Below are 25,330 nucleotides of genomic sequence, written 5' to 3' on the forward strand. Positions count from 1 at the left end.
CAGCCAGCAGGTACTTAGTTTCGACAGTGTTGTATACCAGATCTTCAAATCGCGCCTTCCAGAACTATGTTGAATAGCAGATTAGAGAGCGCATCGGCCTGCTTCAATCCATCTAACGTCACGAACAGAGCGGATGTTTCATCAGATATTCTGACGCTCTAGTCTAACGAATCAGCCAAATAAACTTTGCTGAAAAGCCATGTTCTAGCATTATATGCCACAGTTCGTTCCGTTTTACTGAGTCATACACTACCTCAATGTGCAAATTGTAATCCCGGATCACTGTCGTACAAATTATGCAAAATTCGGACCTCTCAATCAGATGATGACCATCTATAATCAACACTGCGAAACTATTGACTTTACAATGTCTCGGCAGAACCTAAAAAAATATTTTGTTACAATTCGAAACCTTCACATCTAAAATTACATTAAATCGCAAAATTAAACACTACTTAACCAATCTATTTTTATTTTTATACACTATAATACCGTATTTATAGCATTATGAAAATATGAAAATAAAGAAAAGCATGTATATTGTATATGTACTAGTCCACGTCGGTTGACGAAATAGATAAATAAATAAATAAATAAATTTATCAAGGAGTTATCACAGAGTAAACATCTGGTCCGTTGTTGATCACCCTCCGCAGAAAACCGCTTTGATATTCGCCGACAAAGGTGTCCGCAAACGGGCGCAGTCTACTAAACAGAATTCGAGAGAGTACCTTGAAGGCGGCATTGAGGTGTACCTCGATAAATAGCACAATGGAGTCTATACCCTTTCTTTTAGATAGAACCATATGAGGCCATCAAGCCAGCTCAGAGGCATTTCTTCTTTTTTTTGTTCAGCTGGTCACTCCTATCTTTTGAAAGTTTGGCCGGGGTTTCTTTCTCTCCCAGCGGCCTTACCATTGTTTTGCTCTCGAACAACCTTTCTCACTTTGTCTAGAGTTGGTGGCTCCACTGCTGGTCCAGCACCCTCAGTGCTGATTATGTTTATGCCCTCTCTGTCCGATTGAATTGCTCTGCAACCTTCTTGCCCGACAGTCGCTGTATGTTCAGCCGCTTGGTTCTTTGGTGTCTAGAACCGGTGATGCTGGACAACCTTGCGCGAATCTTACATAGTGCCAGATAGAATCGATCACATCTATGACATCTGAGAAATGCCAACATGATCAATATGACAACATGTACCACCATTAGGGTATCTCTAATAATTCAACGCTGCTGCTTACCAAGCACTACGAAACCGACTTCATACGCCTCTGTAGCATATGTGATACTTGAATGAGGTACCCGCGATTGAGTCAACTGCGAGCAATTCCCGTTCTCCTGTTCCTCGCCATCGGGCCTCCTGAAGTGCTCCAACCTCCACCTTTTGCAGCACTCGAGCAAGGTTTCAACAGGATCGCAAAGCTCCAAGTACCTTTCAAGCAGTATCCGTTAAAAATTGCGGTGTACTTAGTCGATTATTCAATCCTGTATTTACAATCTATTTTGTCACAGTAACATGATGCCTCGCCAATTGTCGCACACAGGTAGATCCCCTTTTGACGTAAACTTCGTCTAAGGGGAAGCCTCGGATACAGGGTGCAAAATGAAAATTTCCAAATTGGGACCGTCACGAAATCATGTAAGATTACAAACGTTAATAGCGGCTTTATGTTTCGATGGATTTTCGAGATTTTCTTATCAATAGAATCGGAAACGTTCCATCAATTCCACTAATTGTATTAAAACTATTGATTATCAACGTCAAACTATTGAAAATTTTAGTTCTTTCACGTCTGGTAAACATTTCAGAACCAATCAATTCCGTTCATGCATCCCCAACACGGACATCAGATTGCTGTAACGTACGCATCTTTTGACCCACCGCTTCATTTTCTCTGTGCATAAAAAGAATCGTGTCTTGCGCGCGTGCGTCATTATTGTTCGAGATTTCACGGCGAGCGGACCTCCGCTAAAGCGTGGGCCGTCTGGTGGCGGTCTAGTAATAACGGCTCGGTGGCGTTCGGTGGTGTGTGTGGCGGTCGTGGCAGCAGCAGCAGCAGCGCGTCTTTTTACGGTTGAGTTTTCACGGAGCGTGTACCATCCGGCGTCTGTAGCAGCGAATCATCGGACGGCGATCGTGGTACAATTAAAATCATTCGGTTCTTTGTTAAGACCGCCATTATACACAGAAAAGAACTTATTTTACCGAAAATGTCCAGCAAAGTGAAAATTTATCCATCTGCAGTGGTTGCCAGGGTAGAAATATTTCACAGTCAATGCAGTGAAAAACATGGATCTCAGTATAATCTGCAGTCGCCTTCATCGCCGCCGTGGTGAGTGCGACTGGGTGCAGCCGAAAAATCATTTCCAACACCGACAGTTCAATTTCGCATTCAGCCACTCACAAGTCGCTCTGACAGGCTGCTCAGTTCGCGCCTTACCGTATGACTGTGAGTGGCCCATTTAAACGCGTGGTGAATTTTTTCAATTTGCTGGGTGAATGTGTACATTTTGCTGTGGTAAATTTCATCTTCGCGGCGCAGTGGGTGATGTGAGTTCTGTTGTTTACTTTTCTGCCTCTCCGGGAATGTGAGGTTGATTTCAAAGCAGGAAGAAAATAAAAACATGATATAAAAAAATGCGAGCAACCATTTCACTTGAGTGATGTTTCTACTGATGACGAGCTTTCTGCAGCAACCAAATTGTAAATTTTCGGCAGCACTGGATGAAGGTGATGACCTTCATCCAGTGCTGCCGAAAATTTACAATTTGGTTGCTGCAGAAAGCTCGTCATCAGTAGAAACATCACTCAAGTGAAATCGGTGGCAAAGACGCGAAATTTAAAAAAAATCGATACTTTGTCAGGACCATTATTATACAAAGAGCAGGGTTTGATTTGCCGTGTTTGAATTTACACACTCAGTTTTTATTTCTGCAGCTCGGCAAAATCCGCACAGTCGTATGCCCAGCAGAATAAAAACTGATATCCTGTTAAAAATGAGGCTTGTTAGCTGGGTTTCGGCAAATTATTTGCTGATTTTCAGCAAATTACTGGGGCTCGGCTATTCAAATCTCGGTAAAAGTTGAACAAATTGATGAGATCCCGGTAAAAAAAATTAAGTGTGTAATGCTTAAATGTATGGTGCCGGCAAATAATTTGTTTGCACCAACCACCGCCGACGGACAGCTCCGATGCTGGGACCGCTACCGACGCCATAATAGCCACTTTCAATTTGAAAAGATAGTTCTTCTCAAATCAACTATCTCCTGATAAAAATGGGGATCATGAAAGGACGCGATATACGCGTTTTGATGCGCCTTTACAATCACTGACAGCAACCAAACGATTATCCGAATCTAAATTGCTGCAGCAGCTACCACAGCTAATAAATTTTCTACAGCAGCCTTGGCCGAAGGTCATCATTGATGGCGTTGGAATCGCAAACGAGGCATTCATAGTCATTCAATTTTATTTCACTTTAAAGAAATTTCGTCTAAAGCCAACTCTTTTCCGTTTCAAATGGAGGTTTAGAGAAGAACCGATTTACGCTTCTTGAAACCTCGTTGAAAATTTACAACATTGCGAGCAACATTCACTTGAAATCATTAACTGAGTGATTCGCACTCGAGAAAACAGTTTTCTCATATCCAATAAAGTAGATGCAGCAGAAAATGCTTGTTTTATTTCCAGTTATGCGTCTTTACAATTAATATCAGCAACCAAACGATTATCCGAGTCTAGCGGGAAAGTTTAACCTTCTACCGTTGAATGGCTATAGACGCTACCGCGGCGAATAAATTGTCTGCAGCAACCAAGGCCGACGGCCATCACTGATCCTGTTGGGATCGATAACGACGCAATCATTGCCATTTAATTGTATATGTCGAAATACAGTACAAATCAACTCTTCCGTTTTAATTGGGGGTTCTGAGAAGAACCGATTCATGTTTTTTGAGACCTTGTTGAGCATTTACAACTACTAAAAGCAACCAACCGATTGTCCTAATTTTGCGAGAATATTTCACTTTTCATATTAGATTTTTCCTAATTCACTATTATAACATTCAAACTCAAACTTCGGACACTTCCGTTTTAATCACCATTGCAATCACTAAGTATAGTATTCATCATTGAAGTACGTATTTAATATGTACAAGTTATTGCGAAGAATGTTTGGAATTTATGAAAATGTCCGGCTCCTGTTTAATTCAAACATCGGACATCGGCGGGGTTGGATTCATATTTCGGACACAAAGATTCAAACTTCGGACACCTGATTACACAGTACCGGGAAGAATAATTGAAAATGCACAGCTCAGACTGTCTTTTAATCATTTCGTCGTATTGTTTTAACATGTCTTATTAGAATGTAACTATACTAAACAAGCTAAAACTATTAGCACAGACAAACAGACATAACACATTAAACATTCACTCATCAAATTCAACGTCGTTTAAACACTAACGACATCTGTTGATTTCAATTAGTTGGGCAAATCGCGAACCAGATAGCGGTAGTGAGCAAACGTCAAACTCGAGCAAATCCGATGCGCGCGCCACTAGTGATCGATTGGCCAACTAATGAATATTTGAATTGACCAGTAAATCAGTGAACGATGGAAATTTGAAAAGTGTTATGTCTGTTTGTCTGTGCTATTAGTCCTTCCGATCCAGCTTGGCGAAACATTTCGATGAAATATTTCAGATAATTTCCCATACGAATTGAAGCGTCCGAAGTTGTTTCAGTTGTTTCACATTATCATGGTCGAAATTTAGATGGCGTCGTTCTTGAACTACGGCGGCTGTCGGGAAGTAGATGCAAAAGAAAATTATACCTAAGGATACGCCTTTCTAAATATTAAGCACAATCTAGCAACTCACTTTTTTCATTGCAAAATGATTACATACTCTACCGCAGCGATTACACCCAGGTTTTTTTTTTACACGGTTTGGTTTTAGTCGATTAGGACCTTCAGCATCAATGAAACAATGAGTTAACCCCACGAAAAAATTCAGAAAAAAATCAAAGAAAATTCAGGGGGTATTTAAAAAGCAGTGAAAATTCAGGTTACCCGAGAAATTAATGAATTCCAACCGTGTAAAAAAAAACCTGAGTGTAAATTCATTGTAGTAAATGTCACATATTCAGTGCCTTCCATTCCAAATATTGATCCTGAAAGTGACAAGTTTATGCGCCTTGAAACATATTCGCTGACGATTGTTGCGGATGGCCAGGCAATGCTTTACCACGTTTTGCTGTGTACTGCTGTGTACAGTTGAGTACTGCTGATGAAGGCCACGCGATGATTATTTTGCAGCAACACGCCAACGAGCACCACCGATATTGATGCTTAGACCACAACTCGCTGGACGCAACAGACAGACTGCCGATGCAGCAACCGCTGCGTTCAAGGAATCTCCAAGAATAGAGCTTGCGCGCGCGGAATGGCTGCTTTCTTGTATTCAATATAGTGAGCCCGATGCCCAGCCCCTTCGTTAATCTTTGTAGGAGCAAAGTTTATATGCACTCATTACGAATAACAAAGGAGCGGAGCTAAGGACCTTACTTCATTAGATACAAGCAAGCAGATTCACCGCGCGCGAGCCACTTTCTTCGAGATTTAGCAGAGGGCGGTCCAACGCGGTTCTAGCATCGCAACCGCCAAGCAGTTACTTCGAGATTTTTCGGATGGCGGTCCCAATACCGACATCAGTAGTGTTCGCTCGTATAATTGACGGATGCTGCAGATCCGGTTTGATGTGAATAATCGTGTGGCGGTGGTCAGCAACTTCATCAATATTTTGAAATTCATCCAACATTGATGGCCGTCGGCGGTGGATGCTGTAGAAATCTCGCCTTCGGTGGGAGCAATACTAAGGTAAAATTTTCTCGCATACTGATAGTAAATGGCGCACTCAATTGGCCCCTGTCAGGACCATCATTTCATAAAGGAGAAGGTTTTGTTTTTTTCTTACTTACTTATGGATCCTGTACACCTCCGGTGGTGCAAAGGGCCGACTTGAAAGATCTCCATCCTGAGCGTTGCCCAGCTATCGCTTTAACCTGTTGCCAGGTTAGATTTCGGTCGACTTCTTTTATTTCTTTATTGAGGTTTCGCCGCCATGAGCCTCTGGGTCTGCCTCTGCTGCGATGTCCCGCTGGGTTCCAGTTTAATGCTTGTTTGCAGATTTCGTTTCCCCCCCCACCTTGAGTGTTGTCAACCCAGCCCCACTTCCGATCCCGAATTTCTGTTGCTATCGGCCTCTGGTGATAACGACGATGGAACTCGTTGTTTGAGATCCAGTTGTGAGGCCACCAGGCCCGAATTATACACCGCAGGCATCTGTTGATGAACACCTGCAGCCGTTGAGTGTTCTCCACTGATACACACCATGTTTCGCTGGCGTATAACAGCACAGATTTCACGTTAGAGTTGAAAATTCGTATTTTGGTGCGTTCACTTATCTGCCTGTTTTTCCAGATATTTCTTAAACTCGCAAAGGCAGCCCTTGGTTTTTTGATACGTGCGCCTATGTCGATCTTGGTACCTCCGTCTGACGCTATTTGGCTACCAAGATATTGGAAGCTTTCAACATTCTCCACTTGTTGCCCGGCTACTGTGAAACTGGAAGGGGTCACCATGTTTACATCCAACGATTTGGTTTTGTTGACGTTGATGACTGAACCTGCCGTAGAGGAGCGCTCGGCAAGGTCGTTGTCAGAGTGCTGTTGAGCGAGGAGTGCAACGTCATCAGCCAATTCAAAGTCGTTTAGGTGCTCCATGGTTATAGGCTGCCATAGCAGCCCGCGGTTTGGTTCACGGCAAATCGCACCTACCAGAATCTCGTCGATAACGATGAGGAACAGTAACGGTGATAGAATACATCCTTGCCTCACACCAGCTACGACCCGGATAGGGTCGGACAGGACCCCATTGTGCAGCACTCTACACGAAAAGGCCTCGTACTATACATATAAACATACTGTGCCTCGATGAGGCCAATTTTCTCAGGAACCCCCTTGCGTCTCAGGGCGCCCCACATATTCTCGTGATTGAGACGGTCGAAAGCTTTTTCGCAGTCAATGAATACCAAGTAAAGGGACTCTTGGGACTTCGTTGACCTGCTCCAGAATGATACGGAGCGTGACAATATGGTCCACACAGGATCTTCCGGCACGGAATCCGGCCTGCTGCCGCCGGAGAGTCGCATCGATCTTCTCCTGAATCCAAGCTAGGATAATTTTGCATAGAACTTTGAGAACGGTACACAGCAACATAATGCCTCGCCAGTTATCGCATACCGTCAGGTCACCCTTTTTGGGTACCTTTACTAAGATAACTTGCATCCAGTCGACCGGGAAAGTTGCGGTGTCCCAGATATTACGAAATAAACGATGCAGTAGTTGAGCGGATGTCATGGGGTCAGCTTTGAGCATCTCGGCTGATATGCGATCGACCCCTGGGGCTTTATTCGATTTCATGCTTTGGATGGCTGTTTGAATCTCTGATGGTGCTTCGGTATTGACGCGTGCTATACGTCGGATCCTAGACAGATCATGCCAAGGTGGTGGTAGCCTGGCTGGCACTTGAAAAAGTTGTTCGAAGTATTCAACTCTATCAGCTAAGTGCGCTGCTCGCCCAGGTAGCTCTCGCTTGTTTCGATACAAGGCATCTATGATGGCCGTCCACCAGTGGTGGAAATACTCGCTTCACGAGTAAGAAAATAGTGTAATTGGGCCTACCAAAAATGCCACACTCGCACGAACCTACTGCCTGCATTTTTTCTGGCGCTTCCTTTGTTCGCGAGTACGGGCAGAGCAAAAACAAAAAGCTGGGCTGTATTTTGTTCGGGAGTAAAAACACGGTCGCGAGTTTTTGTGATTACTTCGAATACAATGGATAGATTTGACTTGACATAAACACAATAACAATAAACAAGTGTGTTCTTGCTCGAACATCAGTGAGAAATAAGTTCCGAGGTTGTTTTATGACTTTTAGCAAATTAACCCGAATGACTCGCGAAGCTTCACGAACATTTTTCGGGGTTCGTTTTTTTGTTTTCTCTGCGAGTAGTAAATAGGCAAGAAAAAGGCAAAACAAATGTTCGCGAGTCTTTTGCATTGCCTACTTCTTGTCTTGTGAGTAAGGTTCGCAGATTTCCACCACTGCCGTCCACTGACCTTCTACGCTGCCACCTTCCGGAACATTCGCTAATCGAGTTCCAAGTTCTTGAACGAAACCCATCGGCTTCCCAGATGTCAACTCAACTTTGCTTATCTAACGACAATTACGGTAGTTCAAATGATATTTACAGCCAAATGGCCTTTTCTACTAAGCGGTATTGGCCGCCAAATGGCCTTTTCTCGCTTAACTTTTCAAAAGGACCTAAGTAAAAAAATTTCAATAAATTTATTTGAACGCGGCAATCAACAGAACAACATAAAAGCTATTGCTGTATTCAAATAAATTCATGAAAAAATGTGACTTAGGTCCTTTTGAAAAGTTAAGCGAGTATTCGGCCAAACGACTTTTACGGCTGATCTGTTCAGCAAAACGACATTCTCAATCAAATGACCAGTACGACCGTGTGTCTATTTCGACTAGATGATTTTCGGCCGAACGTTTCATTCTGCAAAATGGCCTTCGGCCGAATGCCTGTCGGTCATACGACATAGAATACCTTGAAGTTTGTGTCGGACAGATTAAAGGATGGGCACGTCTTCATCGCAGTAGTAAGCTTCAAGTTGAAATTTTTGTTTCTAAGTTCGTTTATTTGGTAGGCTCAGGCGCGTATAACACTTTACGGAGCCACGTTTCTTTGTGATATGTACAATCGACATAATCTTATTATTAAATTAGTAAGAGAGGGAAATAAGCCAACGTACTCGTGGTGACTCGAGGTTAGGTTTACAATGTTTAAGGATGGGTGGGGATTAGGATTCGGGAATCAGGGAATCATCATAATCAAGGAATTTCAGCAGCTCATCCGGTCATTTGGCGTCGGGGACGATGTGGTGTATCGTCGTGCTCGAAGAATGGTTCGCATGGGAGCATCTTCCGGACGGCCAGAGCTACGGTGCTCTACGGGAAAGAAAGACAGAGACAAAACAAAAAAAAACTAGGAAAACAAGTAAAAACTAGTTGAAATTTGTTTGTAGTAAGTTTGTAGTAAGTAATACTAACTTAATACCAATAAATACAGGCTTACATATTTTCCTTTCTTATTTGTGGTTCAATACTGTCTGTCTATTGAATGAATGAATCAGCATCTCTAGTGTCTCAACTTGTTTACTCACTTTAAACTTTGTTAAACATCAAATATTCGGGTAATTTTTCATACGATTCACTGACTCCGTACTATAGTTATCTATATTATAATAGATTCAGGTTGAAAAAAATAGAATTGATAAATTTGTTCCCAAATTTACCTTCTATTTTTAGTCCACTTAGGTTTGGGAATAAATTTTGGCGTATCATAAATTCAGATTATGTCTTATTCATCAATGACAGCGGTCTATCAATCCATGATTATAAAATTTCTTTCTGATACACTTCACACTCCTTACTTATTTATTCTCCATGTGACAACCGAATTAGAGTTGAATGATATTAATGTCAAGACATTGCATGATATTTTTGTAATTTCGCTATCTTGCCTCGCACTTTAAATTATCTTTCATACAAAGTTCTTGAATCATTACATGTCCATGAAAATTTCAAATTGTAAATAAAGTTTGATTATAAACAAATAAACAATAATAGCAATCGTATGACGTTCCTGTGAAATTTCTCAACTTTGGTCCGGCAGAATTAGTAACCAAATTAATCTTTCAATGATTTTTTCCAAAAATTAAAAAAGAAAAAAATCGCGTGTTGCCCAAATTGGTATGGGACTGTACCTTCAAACATTGTATTAGGAACATCCAAAATCTTCTCCAGACATTTGCTACCGCGAAACATTTCTTCGATTATCCAGAAATAATTTGTTTACCGGGTATCAATTTTTGTTTGCAATAAATCATTCAAATACCCAACCAACAATTTTTGGTAAATCGGTTTCAAATGCCAATTACTTCTTCTTCTTCAATGGCATTACACCCCCCACTGGTACATTGCCGCCTCGCAGCTTAGTGTTCTTTAAGCACTTCCACAGTTATTAACTGCGAGGTTTCTAAGCCAAGTTACCATTTCTGCATTCGTATATCATGACGCTAACATGATAATACTTTCATGCGCATTTTACCGCACGGCTAAGGAGAGCCCCTCAGTTACTTAGTGCGGGTTGAAATTGTCAACGAAACGTGTTGAAATTGTACCACATCAAATTACACCATTGGTTAATTCGTTAATTCCAAAAAAAAAACATTATTCCTTGTACATCTGATTAGACTTTTTCGCCGACTCACAAGATTCAATCACGTGACATAATACCCACATCATTAATCATTCAATCGTGTTATCTTCTCTCTTGCAGATCCAACTACCGATCCCGGTCGGATGCCCCCGCGAGATCTATGACTTGATGTGCGAATGCTGGCAGCGAAACGAAAACAGCCGACCCAACTTCCGCGAAATTCACCTTTTTCTGCAGCGGAAAAATCTCGGGTACAAACCTACTGCTTCTACCTTTTAATCCTTCTCCTGACTGTCCTTACCAGTCCGTAGTTAACCTCATCCACCTCCATCTAGAACCCCTGCTCCCGCTCCCTTGAAACACCCTTCTTACAACTCTAGTGCTTCCAAAGCCTTATTACCTGTAGTATATCACGACACGATAATCATCATCGTCACTTGCTCACGATTTCATCATCGGCCCTGTAGAATCGGTTTTGTGGCTGTGCTCTTCAGTTTGTTCATTATCCTGATTATTTTGTTTCTCATTTGCGGAATGTGTCATCGTAATTTTCGTTTTTGTTCCGATCGGTCGGCATTTTTAATTGATTGAAGAGTTGTAAATTGTGTTCAAAAAAATATGTTAAAAAAGATTAGAAATTCTTATGATTTCAGTACTGTATGCATTTCTAAAGTTGATTTCAGTTATTCATTGTGCTGAATGTTAGGATTTAGAGGATAAAGCATGCAAAACTAACATTGCCTCATAACTTTTCTCCGACTTTTATAGTGAATACTTTCATCACATTTAAAGATCAGAAAAAGAAGAAGAATAAAACAAACGGAAGAAGATGGTGAACAAGCAAAGAGCGCATAGCAAGTGAGAATCGAACGAATTTATCAAATCCAATAAACTTGTTGAAACAGCAGCAAACAGACAAATACGAGAACGAGAGGAAACGAAGCACGCAAACACTCATTGAAACTCATGACATGAGGCGGGAACTCATTTGTGCTAACCAATCCTTCTCTTCCTTGAAGCGGAACAATCAAGATGACGAGACTAAGTAAAGCAAATAAAAAGTATGGAACATGACTCTATCGAATTATAGTTAAGAAAGCAAACAACTTTATTGTGATCCAATCGTAGGCATAAAATTGATGATAATTTGCAGAAAGTACGGACTAATTAGTGGATTTAAAAAGCAAACCTATAGACACAAAGCACCTTCATAAAAGCAAACTAAAAGAACCAGCTCACCGATAAAATATCATCCGGTTTTATGAGTCATTAATTAATTTGAACGAGGAAAAACGCAACCATTGAAGATCGTTTAATTATTCAACGTGTAAATGGTGCAGACTTTTGGCTGCAATTTAATGTTTGATCTAGTAGTCCGTTGCCGTTTGACATAAGTGTTACCAAGGCAATCCAATAATGTAACGCCACGTGGCGAGAAGGGGCAAAATGGTGGCCGTGGGCATCACATCGCAAAATGGTGTTTTATTTTTCTCGGAAACCGCAACAGTAACATTGATGTTTTCAATTTACTGAACGATGGTAATAAATTATTGAAATCATTAAAATCATTAAACCGAGAGCGATAAATGCATTAAAAAGTATTATGTGTATTAAATTTGATATCGATGACGGGAGTCAAACATTATTTAAGAGTGTCGCGAAAATGACCGCCGTCAATCATCCCCCTGCTCGGATTCGAATCCACGTGTGGCCGCCCCCAGGGCATACGCATCACCGCAACGAGAACGAAAACAAAAAAAAATGCATCCAATATTCATGATTATACATTTTTAATCAATAACATGAACGCACTCTTGCCGGATTACGGTTCGTAAGTAGGAAAAAATTAAATACCCCTTTTTTTGTCTTGAATTGATAAATTAAAGGTCGATTTTAATTTTTATTTTCGCATATTTTCTGCATAAATTCGATGTGTTTTCCCAAGCCCTAATTTATTATATTTTGTCTCTCTTGATGAACAATCATAACGCCATGCACCTACTTTCACATACACATACAATGCCAGGCAACCTACATTGAAAATGAAAACGAATATGATTATGAAAACATTTCAGAACCGAACTATTTTGCGATTCGGCTCCGAAAACGACACACAATCGACAAACACAAGAGGAAAGAATGAAAGAATTCAACTAGAAAAATATCAAAATCACTTTTCTAGAAGAGGTTTATTTTTATAATAATTTGCGTGTTGATGTGACATTTTGAATGGAACATTTCAATAACAAACTCAAAAGCATTAAACAATCAAATAATCTGAACTTTTGATTATTCCAATAAATATCCAATTATGCATTTGATATAAAGTTTCGTTTTTGTCTCCAAGTGGCTTTATACTTCATCTTAAAGTCTGCTCCATGTCAACTGGATGAACTCACGTTGAATAATTAATTGATTAAGCAAAATTGGTGATAAATGATCGCAAAACCATCAATCGTTAAATTCCTTTAAAAACAGAGGAAAGCGTAAACACAAAAACTTGTACAGAATAATTCTTCTTAATAGGTAGATTGTCCCTTATTTCGACGAATGCAAACCATTGATTAGATTCGAATTTATTTTTAGATCGTATAAAAAATTCAACAAAAATCATTCGGAAGGGATCCGAAAACACTTCCATTGATCGCGGTCAATGTCAATGGAATTGGTTTTCAACGAAAGCGACTTCACACTCCCTTTTCGTACTGGTGTAGGTTTCAAATGCGAGTCACACAAATTTAAGGCAACAATTTTAAATGCAAAAAAACTAAAGCAAAGGAATAAACGAATGGTATTATGTATCATATGCCGTATTTATACTCTAACTGATAAGTAGATTGTATTATAGATTTTTCCCCGTGTACATACTGACGAGAGTAAACTGAACAGAAAAGTATTGCTAAGTAGTAGGACGAACCCGTACTGAGAAGAAAAAATATATCATTTTTACAGCAAACCACTGCTATGAAGTAATTCTTTTTTAAAAATCTGACAAGAATATAAATTATAGACAAGAAAAACGGATCAATAAAATTACGAAATGTGAATGCATTTATCATCCTCCCTCCGGGTGAGGATGACTATTGAAAAACCAAACAAAAAACTGCGTTTTCTTTTCTTCTTGCCTCTCACACTCCTTGAACAAGCACAACACTCAGCCACACTGGAATACTCTGCCGTTGTTCGATCTGTTGCGTTCGTTTTTTTTCCCCTGGGTTCACTTGAGTTAACGAAATTTTTATTCCCTTTTTCGTTTCTATTTTCATGAATATTGATATGAATACTAGTATATAAATACGAATGACTCACCTTAAGTGCACCGGTAGATAATGCAACTAAAACTCTGTAGATATGTAATCTATGTAGTCATACGATGTAAATTTGTTGATGATAGTACTTTATCCAAGCTAAGAAACATGTCTTCCTCGCGGCATTCTGTTCCGTATTTATTTTTGCATAAAGAATCTACTCCACTCCGAGCTTCTCTAAATAACCTGTTCCACGAAACGCTTGTATATCATACTTGCATATGTTGCCAAATTAGGAAGTTTTTTTGCCCATATGCTTTGTAATCTGAGGTGAAGACGATTTATGAGACAATAAATGATAAATGACTCACAATCGATATACAGTTCAGCATTTTTTTAAGTACTATATTACACCAACATCAAAAGCGTTAATTCGAACAATTAAAACGAAATAAATTTACTTTAATACTCAAGAAAAACACGGAACTGGTGCTATATACAGAAAAGTTTTAAAATAGTAACATACTAAGCTCCAAAAAAGTAAATGCAGAGTACTAATGGGTGAGTGATCAATGACATTGGAATAAGACACTCATAAATTATTAGTGTATTGAACATGATGGGATTTTGTTAATATTATTTAGTTCTACGAAAAAAGGTAAGACTCTCGAGTGAACAACGGAAAAATCAAGTGGAGAGTTATTTGAAATAATTCCCAGCAAAGGAAATGTATTCAACAGTAGGATAAAAAATGGCTTTCTAATGACATTCTAAAATTGTAATACATTCCAACTGTATTGACAATTAAATTATTATATTTGCAATAATAAGAATTGTTCTGCTAGCGCAAAATCTCATCGAGTCGAAACGCCTAACAGCAGCATTACATAGGGAACAATGTAGGGGAAAAGTGGGTAAAACCGACACCCTAAGCAACTTTACAGTTCCCCAATCTATGAAGCAATTTGCCGGTCTAGAAATTTCATACAAGCATACTTTGGCTCTTCATGCATCAGTCCGTGAGGTCTCAGGACAATATTTTTTGATAGAATTTGATTTATGATGAAAACGCGAACATTCCATCTTACAGCCCAACCAGCTGGGGTGCGGGTAAGATCGACACTACATGAGGGTAAAACCGACACATCAAATCATTATGGAATCGAACATCAGAACAATTCTAAATGATGTTGCAACATAATTGAAAATGTTTAACAACATTCATTTTGATATTTTTGTATGAAATTCATGTTTAGGGGTCACTCGTAAACGATGGCTGATTTTTTTTATAGATTTAAAATCATCACCACATATTATATTTTATTTAGTTTCTTTAGTGAGACGCGTGAAAAATATATAGAGTATAAGAATGTTAGTAACATATTTACTAACTAATGTAAATATTGACCTACATTTAAATTTCACTTATTTTAAAAAGTTGTTTATAATGACGATTTAAAATAAATGCGTATGGTGCAGTTATGACAAGAAATGAAAATGACTAGTTCCGTAAGTGACAAGCTACATGTTTACAGGAGTAAAAATGAATCACGAAAGAACAACACTAGAGAACGGATTGAATATATCTAAGAGCAAAATAAACTTAAAATACGGTTCTTCTTTGGGCGCTATTGTTATCCGACCTGCAGGTGTTCCTTGATGACTCAATAGCACCCCCTAGACCTATTGTCACGCCCAATGATGATAAGGTATGTAACCGGTCTATGATAAAGTTATATTCCCCAGCGCCTCGTTTTCCAATACTTGACTTATATTATGCGAATGATGAGTCTAATAAAACAGAGGTATTTCGTGATTTGATGGCAGGTGTCGAATTTACCCCAACTGATAATATAATAATGATGAGATACATGTGGATGTTTATAATTAGAAAAGTTAACATTTTCTCCACAACATACACAAAATGATGTTCAATTATGGATCAGAGATTAATTAAATACTGATAATCAACAAATTATTGTCGAAAAAGCTTATACACCGATGCCAAAATTTTACATAAATCACCTCCTCAATGGTGATCAATGCTCATTGTCTGTTTATTATGACTTTTACACGTCTCCGCCAGTTACAAAATGACTAGAAATACATAAAATTAAACGTTTATTCAAAGTGTGTTGAAATTCTGTCCGATAACCACTTGAAATCAGAGATTTGACGTGATGTCGGTTTTACCCGCAGTGTCGGTTTTACCCACAATTCCCCTATCACGCGTCCGCATTCCTTACTTTAGTTTAACATTGGGAATAATTCGGGTTTATTTTCCATTTCTTTCTACACAGAATGAAAATGTTATAGCTCATATGATATAACAAAAAGGTTCCATTTGATTCGACTCATTTTTCCATCACATTTCAACATTACAGGATGTCCATTACTATGGATCTTGTATTCAATATTGCGTAAAAGAAAAAGTTGGATGTAAAATTGGTGCCTATTGAATACAAAAACCAGTGGTAAGACGCGCGGCTACAAAGCAAGACCATGCTGAGGGTGGCTGGGTTCAATTGCCGGTGCCGCGCCGGTCTAGATAGTTTTCGGATTGGAAATTGTCTCGACTTCCCTGGGCATAAAAGTATCATCGTGTTAGCCTCATGATATACGAATGCAAAAATGGTAACTTGGCTCAGAAACCTCGCAGTTAATAACTATGGAATGAACACTAAGCTGCGAGGCGGCTTTGTCCCAGTGTGGGGATGTAATGCCAATAAGAAGTAGATGATGAATACAAAAACCCAGATTAATCCACCTAGCAGTGATGGTGCCTTTCTCGACCTTCGTAAAATGTGTGTGCTTGAAAATAGATGAGCTAGTAGCTAGGAGTAAAAAAAGACAAATTTCTTTGTCCGTTGCGCACTACTCGCGATGCAGTTGCAACATCCGGAAATGCGAGAAAACGCGATTGTCGCGAAACCTCGGTTCGGTTTTCAGCTTGATCTACAATATGCTAATAAGAATTTCGACATTTTTGTTTCCTTTTCCAATCTTTTTGACGTACATACCCCTGTTTTATTTTACCCAGTCATATATTTTAAGGATATCATTTTTGGATGTAAATTGAACTGAAGCTCCGACTACACAAAAAGAAAACGAAAATGTCATTCCCATCAAGCGAGCGGAGGGCAATATTTGTTATGATATAAATCTCATGACCGTCTTTCTACCAAACTGTGTAGAAAGGGAAGGGAAGTGTATCAGTGTGGAAGCATCCGATAGTTCGTTTTCGGAAAGAAATTATAGCCTTTCGGTACAACTTTGTTGCACAAGAAAGGCAAAAAGTATTTTGGCCATAATTTCAAAGGTAATCTGGCCAACTTTCTAAATAGAACAGGATTCCGCATCTAATGCAATTTGTTGTGAATGTAAATCGGTTGAGGTAAGTCCATTAAAAGTCAGCTAGACTTTTTACTCGCTTTTTATAACACATAGTATATTTTGGCCATAATTTCTGTGCCCATGGTCCAAATTTTCAATAGAAAACAATACGACAGGATTCCGCGTCGAATGAAACTTGTTGGAATTATAGATAGTGGAATATATAGATGAGTGAAGATAAATCCTCTGTCTCCAAACGAACTGTCAAACGTGTCTCCAAACGAGCATGACGTCACGATTTCAATGGAAACGTTAAGGGCTGTGACGTCATATGTGCGTGTGCACGGGCAGAAAAATCGACTCAGCCATGCTTTCGCTCATCTATATATTCTACTATCTATAGTTGGTATTAAATCGGTTGAGGATAAGTTCCAAAAAAGTGAGCTAAACTTTTCGCACTTTTGGTGCGCACACACACACACAGAGACATCATCGCAGTTCATCGAGCTTATACGTATATAACACTATGTGTCTCCAGGCCTTCTGTAAAAGTTTGGTTTTGGAGCGAACATACAGCCTTTTCGTAGAAAAAGGCAAAAATGGTGTTTCAGCCATAATTTCCGATCCCATAGTCCGATCTAGCCAATTTTCAATAGAAAACAATGGGACAAGATTCTGCGTCGAATGCAATCTGTTGCGAGCGTCAATAGATGAAGTCTAAGTGCTAAAAAAGTGAGCTAGACTCTTTTTCACAATTAATAGTAATTTGACCATAACATCTAAGCCCATAGTCCGATCTGGCCAATTTTCAATAAGAAAATATGAGACATTCTGCGTCGAATGCGACTTGTTGTGAGCAAATCGGTTAAGGATATGTGCCCGAAAAATGAGTGACATTTTGACGCGATTTTTCGTATGAATTTAATATTTTGGCCATAACTTTCGATCCCATAGTCCGATCTGGCCAAATTCAAATAGGAAACAATAGGACAGGATTCTGCGTCGAATGCAACTTGTTGCGAGCAAATCGGTTGTGGATAAGTGCCCGAAAATGAGTGACATTTTTTACGTAATTTTTTCGTATAAATTTGTATTTTGGTCATAACTTTCGATCCCATAGTTCGATCTGGCCAATTTCAAATAGGAAACAATGGGACAGGATTCTGCGTCGAAAGCAACTTGTTGCGAGCAAATCAGTTGAGGTAAGTGCCCGAAAAATGAGTGACATTCTTTACGCGATTTTGTTCGTATGCATCTGTATTTTGGCCATTACTTGCGATCCCAGAGTCCGCTCCGGCCCATCTAAAATCGGAAACAATGGGTCAGGATTCTGCGTCGAATGCAACATGTTGCGAGCAAATCAGTTGAGGGTAAGTGCCCGAAAAATGAGTGACATTTTTACGCGATTTTTTCGTATGAATTTGTATTTTGATCATAACTTCTGATCCCAGAGTGCGATTTGGCCAATTTTCAATAGGAAACAATGGGACAGGGTTCTGCGTCGAATGCAACTTATTGCAAGTAAATCAGTTGAGGATAAGTGCCCGAAAAATGAGTGACATTTTTAGGCGGTTTTTTTCGTAGGAATTGGTATTTTGGCCATAACTTTCGATCCATAGTCCGATCTGGCCAATTTCAAATAGGAAACAATGGGACAGGGTTCTGCGTCGAATGCAACTTGTTGCGAGCAAATCAGTTGAGGGTAAGTGCCCGAAAAATGAGTGACATTTTACGCGATTTTTCGTATGAATTTGTATTTTGGCCATAACTTTTGATCCCATAGTCCGATCTGGCCAATTTCAAATAGGAAACAATGGGACAGGATCCTGCGTCGAATGCAACTTGTTGCGAGCAATTCGGTTAAGGGTAAGTGCCCGAAAAATGAGTGACATTTTTTTAGTAGTTTTGCGCACACACACACACACATACACACACACATACACACACACACACACACACACACACACACACAGACATCACCTCAATTCGTCGAACTGAGTCGATTGGTATATAACACTATGGGTCTCCGGGCCTTCTATAAAAAGTGTGTTTTTGGAGCGATCATATAGCCTTTACCGTATACTTAGTATACGAGAAAGGCAAAACATGGGTTCAAATATTTCCATTGCTTGTAATTTTCAGATTATGTTACTGTGTACATTTTGAATATTCTCAGTCGTCGTTCGCGATAATCATTCAACCCTTCTAGTTAAGCTTTGGTTTATTTGAATACTTTGGATGACTCTCGGGGGATCTAGAAAGGATCGATTCGGTGTGTTTCGTCCACTGAATGCCGGGATCGACCAGGTAGTATCGGTGGGGTCATGACGCCCGATCTACCCAGGGCACCGTGATTGTTTTCCTTGTCCAATACCGTCCTCAGCCGCGGTAGTCCGTCCAAAGACTCCGGGTGGGGTATAGCTTCCAGTTTTAAGCTGCAGCTTAGAATGCCTTGGCTGTCCGGATCCAGCAACGACTCAGATGTTGCAGTAGTTTCTGTTGTTTCTGGCGCGTTGGAGGATGAAAAGTTTGGGGTATTTGAGTGCTTACTGAAAACCTGGATAGGTATTGGTGTAATTCTTGCTTGTGTAAACATTGACAGGTCGATAGTGTTACACAGAATATGTCAAAACTTTGGATACACTGAGTCAAACTGCTTTGCCATACTATCCGGTGTGCCACGAAGAAGTCGACAAATGTCTCTTATACCCATACTCTTCATCAATGTCCTGAACTGCCGTCTGTATTGTCACCACTTAATGCACTTCGATGGCCTAGACATATTGAGTAAGGGGCTGTCCATAAACCACGTAGAATCTTGAGGGGAAGGAGGAGTTTCGGAAAAGTGTACGATAGTCTACGAAGGGGGACGGGGGGGCTTACCAAAAGTCTACGTAGACTTTTTATTTTTTTTTAACGATCTATACAGCAGCTTTGTGCGAAGTTCACTCGTTTGATTTGAGTTAGGTTTTTCCGTTTTATTTTTCTCCATAAAAATGTAATAAATTTTACTAAAGTAAAAGCCATGGATTTCACCAGGAAATTCTTCTGTGTTGAGCAAGAAAATTATCCAAAGTATTCTATAAAAATTTTCAAAAAAAAAATTCGATATCTTAATTATATTTAATTGCAGATTCTAAAAGATTTTTTTTATTGTCGGCAGTCACTTCTTTGGAAATTAAATTATGTCGTACTTCAACGGATATTTTTTTTTGTATTTACAACGGAAGCATTTTCTAATATCCAAGAAAAAGTCTTTGGAATGCCCAAAAGATATTCTTTGGAACTTGTAAAGGGGATTCTCCGAAATTTCCATGAGAAAACCTTTAGAATATCCACTGTAGATTTTCTGGGAAGTCCCTGGAATTTTTTTCCTAATTTCGGAAATTCTTCGGAATTTTTGCGAGGAATTCTTTGGACATATAAGCAAAATTCTTCGATATTCCCGTGGATAATACTTATACGTTGATAATACAGTTCTAATGCCAATTCTTTGGAATTATCGATGGAAAATCTCCCGAATTTCTGAATATATTGTTGAAAACTTCCCCGAGAAATTATTTGAATTCCCCACCAAAAACTGTTTGAGTTTTCAAAACAAAAAAATATTTGCAGTTTTTGTAGAAAAGCCTTTGTAATGAAAATTTATTCGAATTTTTTACGAGAAATTTGTAAAAATTTTAACTGAAAATTCTCCATAATTTCCACCGAATATTATTCAGAAAATTCTTTGCAAGAAAAAAATTGCGAGATGAATTCAAAAAATATAGTAGGAAACCATTCTAAATTTCCAAAGGAAATATATCGGAATGTCCGTTTAAACTTAAAATTACTTCGGAAAATAATTCTACATTTTAATGGAGAAATACTCGGTTTTTTTAACGGGGAAACTTTTGGAATTTAGAAGAATATTCTTGGGATTTCAACAGATGATTATTCAGCGGGATATTGCATGACATTTTCAAGGAAAGCATCGGAATTATTACGAAGAGTTATTTGGAGTATTAGCTGGAAGCTTTCAAGGTTATCAATTGGGAAATTTTTACGAAATTTCCACGCAAAACTTATCTGAATGTAGACTTGACATTCTCGGAATTTCAACTCGAAATTTCTCGAAATTCTGAAAATTCTTCGGTTTTCACAAATTTGAACCGGCATTCAGAATTATAGGACAGATTCGTGAAAGATTTTCAGCAGTGGCGCGCCGATGCAAAAGTGTCGGCGATGGCACACCTCTAGGAGGAATCGAATGCAACAGAAATTAAATTACTTGGCTTTGAAATTTGATTTCCGAAGCTATGGCCAGAGGATTAAATTTGATTTCCTTTCAAAATGATTTTTGTTTCTCCAATCCAATGTTCAGTTTGATTTAGTTATGTTTGAAATTCGAGTTTTATTGTAATGTTCACATGGTAATGGATTTGAATAGCTGAATTGCTTGAAACGTGGTTGATTTCCATATTTTTCCAATCATATATGATATTTTGTAAAATTTGGAAAAGTCTACGTAAACTTCATGGGGAGGGGGAGTTGTTTCGGAAAAGTCTACGAAATTCTACTAGGGGGGACGGGGGGGGTTTGAAAAGGTGAAATTTCGGTCTACGTGGTTTGTGCACAGCCCCTAACCAGTGCACTGATTGACTATGGTGCTCTACAACAAGACATCGATGTCATAGCAAGTTGATGTGTTACGAATGGGTTGAAGATGAATGCAATGAAGTGCAATGCCATAAGCTTCATCAGAAATCGAACGCAATTGCGTTTAGAATAAGCTAAGTTATTGTCCATGCTTCCTGACCCCTTTTAGTGGCGGTTTCAAATTTGAATCCGCAGAACGACCTCCTTATCTTCCCGAAGGACATAATCCTCCGTCAAAGACCTAGGTTTGATCCAATTAGTAAAGTATGATTTCTTGTGTTCTCCTGTGAGCATTTGTGCAAGTATTCTCACAAAATATTTTTGTACAGACGATGAATGATAAACTCGTGAGCACCGGTCGGGTAATTTTATTTTGCGCCTCCTATCCGTCCTTCTCGTTACTTTTCCGGATATTTTTATTTGCATATTGTATTCACATAAATGTGAGACCGTGTCAGGATTCGACCCCAAAACAATTTTAAAATAATTAGAGCACCCGTTGGCACGGCAAATGCTGGGTAAAACGTACAATTGGTACTTCGCGTACCTGAAGGAATAGAATAGACCCCATTTCGCGGTCCTTAACCTCTAAGCATAGCATAGCATAGTCACGGTGTACTTCGTAGATTGGATACTAGTGATACTCAGTTTTTATTTTGAAATCCTTATTCAGATTGCTATCAGAAATCAAGGTGGGTGTGGTCCTTAATTTCAATCTAGGATAAAAATCACAAAAGCATGAGGATTATTACTCCTGGCCACGTCCATCTTCACCATAACTTGGGAGGGGAGGGAAATGTTAATGTAGTACTTACTTAACGAGAGGCCCCCGACTCAGCGACACCCTCATAAGTACCACGGAGTTGGATATTGGGGAAGGTATTTGTTGGGTCAGGATTTGCCTGTAGCTGACAATGTGACCGTGGTAGATCTTACACCGTAACACACCACAAAAAGGTGTCTACCCAGCGTTACGGGGACATTTCGCGGTCCTTAACCTCTTATCCAGACACTCCTATCACTACCTCCTCGTGGCGCTGGCCGGGATACGAGCAACCTTAGGGAAGATCGGGTAACCAACCCCGGTGGGAACTATGGTCGTATGCTGACCGAGAGGGGGTATTTGCTCCTCTCCGGAGATGCTGATTGTATGTTCTTCATGTTAGGAGCAGCTCACAACAGCGTCTGTTTCCCATGTTAGGGGCGGCCGATCATCGTCCAAGTGCCAGCGAGGGGACTCTTTACAAAACTGTGCACATCATGCTGCATCGTGTCGGCATCAAGAAGGCAGCAACCCTGGTAAGGTAGCCCACCGAAGATTCTACAGTTACCAAGAAAGGCAAAAGTAGAGCATCGCCCAAGACCGATGATTATGTAGCTCTACAGTACGCCAGGCATATGTGTATCGACGCTGTAGCCAATCAGGTATCCAGATCACCCACTATAACCACACCACCACATTGATTGATTGAAATCAAAGAGAAAAAATCATCTTGGCGCATCGTCAAATCTATTTAAAGTGGCAAACTAAGAAGTATTTGATTTTTTGTGAAATATGGAAAGAAGGATAACAAATTTTCGAATCATCGCTGGTGTCGGAGTGGATGGTAGAGAGTTCAGTTGCCACGTGAATGAGTAAGAAATCCAAACCGTAAAGAGGATCTTTCTAAAACCGTTCCACATATTATTTTTGTAAATGTTACCCCTCAGTAGAAATAGAATCCGATGCAAAGAAGCAGATTGTGCAGCAAAAACAATTTGAATGATATTGCTTATGGAACAATAGGCTAAAGTGGGGTCAATTTGTGCACGGGGTAAGAGTGCGCACTCGAGCTCTGGATCACTGGATCGTATATGAAATTATAAATATTTTCATTGTTGTTGTGAAGATATCGGATAATTTGTATTTTCAGCAGTTTTAATATAAATTTTGAATATATCGTTTTAACTTTCTCATTAGTTTAATGATTCGCTTTTTTTAAAACTATTATTCATAGTGATGGTTTGAATAGTAAAAATACTACTGAATTAGAAAAGTACGACTGATGAGGTGTTGTTGCAGTGACTGATGAGGTGTTGAGTTTTGCCAAAACTATTGATCTGTATCGAAGAAATCGAAAGATTTGGTGCCAGTTTGCTCAAAACAGTTTTTTGTTGTTTTCTCGAAATTGTGTAAAACGGATATATGCAGTTTTTCAAACAAATGATTCAATTACAATAATTACAGTTATCATATAAAATGCCCACAATTCAAACAGGAGGGGTATATCTGCACAGAATAAAATTGTTACAGCATATATGATGTAACAAAAAGGCTCCGTTCGATTTGACTCATTTTTCCATCACTTTTTAAAATTACTGGTCGTCGTTATTATGGAGCTTGTATTAGAGGCTGTAATTAGAGGCTATTTATTTATTTATTTATTTATTTATTTATTTACAGTCTTCGACTATGTTGTTCATCGTACAGACTAAAAAACTTAAGAACTAATGCGCGACTTGAACATTCGTTTACTTAAATTTGAATCATACAAATGACTGATAACATTAAAACATTCCCAACAAACCTCAAACGGTTTTTTTTGCCCATACAATGTACGGTGTGCAGGGCGTCGGAAAAAGTTTGCTCTCCTTACTGTTCTTTCGGGGGCATTAAAACGGAGTTTCCCCAAGAGATCTGGGCAGTCGATGTTGTTCTGCAGAAGGTTGAATACGAAGAGCCTCTGAAGAAGCATTCTCCTACTCCTCAATGTAGGAAGACTCACGAGTTTACAGCGGTGCTCATATGGGGGCCTCTCATGTCTATTACGCCAAAGAAGCCTTCGTAGCGCAAATCTGATGAAAGCTTTCTGAACATGTTCGATTCTCGCTATTTGTGTTGCGTGATACGGTGCCCATACGACTACGCCGTACTCTAGAATACTGCGAACCAGCGATGTATACAACGTCCTGAGACAGTAAATATCTCTGAAATCTCGGGTGTTGCGCTTCATAAGTCCCAATATGGCAAAAGCTTTAGCTGTTGTGTTTGAGATGTGCTTACTAAAACGAAGTTTACTGTACAGTGAAACACCTAAATCTTTGACGAGCGAGACTCGATTCAAAGTTAGGTCATGCATAGTGTATTCGAAAATTATTGGAAGCGCAGACGTGTGAACGTGATAATGTTACATTTGTTTACATTCGCCGTCATTCCATTTCTGTCACACCAGTCCGAAAGCTTATCAACATCGGCTTGCAACGCGCAACAATCCACCAGCGACGTTACGGCTCGAAACATTTTCAAGTCGTCGGCATACATTAATTTTGAAGATTTTAATTCGCTGCATAAATCGTTCACAAAAAGTACAAAAAGTAGGGGCCCAAGGTGGCTTCCTTGCGGCACTCCGGACGTAATACGGAAAGGAACCGATCTGACTGTCCCTAGTTTCACAGATGCATAACGGTTGTCGAGGTATGAAGCGATCCAAGTGGCTAACCAGTCAGGGAAGCCGATTCTTCTGAGTTTCTCCACCGCAAGTTGATGAGGAACTCGATCGAAAGCCTTCGAAAAGTCCACATACACAGAATCGATTTGTTGTCGCTTTTCTATACTATCGATTAGCATAGACAAAAAACTCATAAGATTCGTAGTAGTCAACCGTTTCTTAATAAATCCATGTTGTTCGGTAACTATGATGTGTTGAACTGCTGGGTAGATAAAATCCAGCATCATACTTTCGAAAACTTTGGCGAGGCAGCTGAGAATAGAGAT

The 25,330-nt window shown here is 39.5% G+C and overlaps 1 protein-coding gene across 3 annotated transcripts in view; it reads left to right on the top strand.

Annotated features, from left to right (window-relative positions):
- LOC134211978 (discoidin domain-containing receptor tyrosine kinase B) overlaps window positions 1-13,253 on the top strand; it is an 802,844-nt gene extending 789,591 nt beyond the window's left edge. For 2 of the 3 annotated variants that reach the window (XM_062689416.1, XM_062689415.1), the window contains one exon: window positions 10,478-13,253. In XM_062689416.1, coding sequence (XP_062545400.1) covers window positions 10,478-10,636 — 159 coding nt within the window. In that variant the 3' untranslated portion in view covers window positions 10,637-13,253. The remainder of the gene's footprint in view (window positions 1-10,477) is intronic. The other variant, XM_062689417.1, reaches the window with a different exon arrangement.
- Window positions 13,254-25,330: the final 12,077 nt, after the last annotated feature.

This window comes from Armigeres subalbatus, chromosome 2 (genome assembly GCF_024139115.2).
Source record: "Armigeres subalbatus isolate Guangzhou_Male chromosome 2, GZ_Asu_2, whole genome shotgun sequence".
Classification (NCBI taxonomy): Eukaryota; Metazoa; Arthropoda; class Insecta; order Diptera; family Culicidae; genus Armigeres; species Armigeres subalbatus.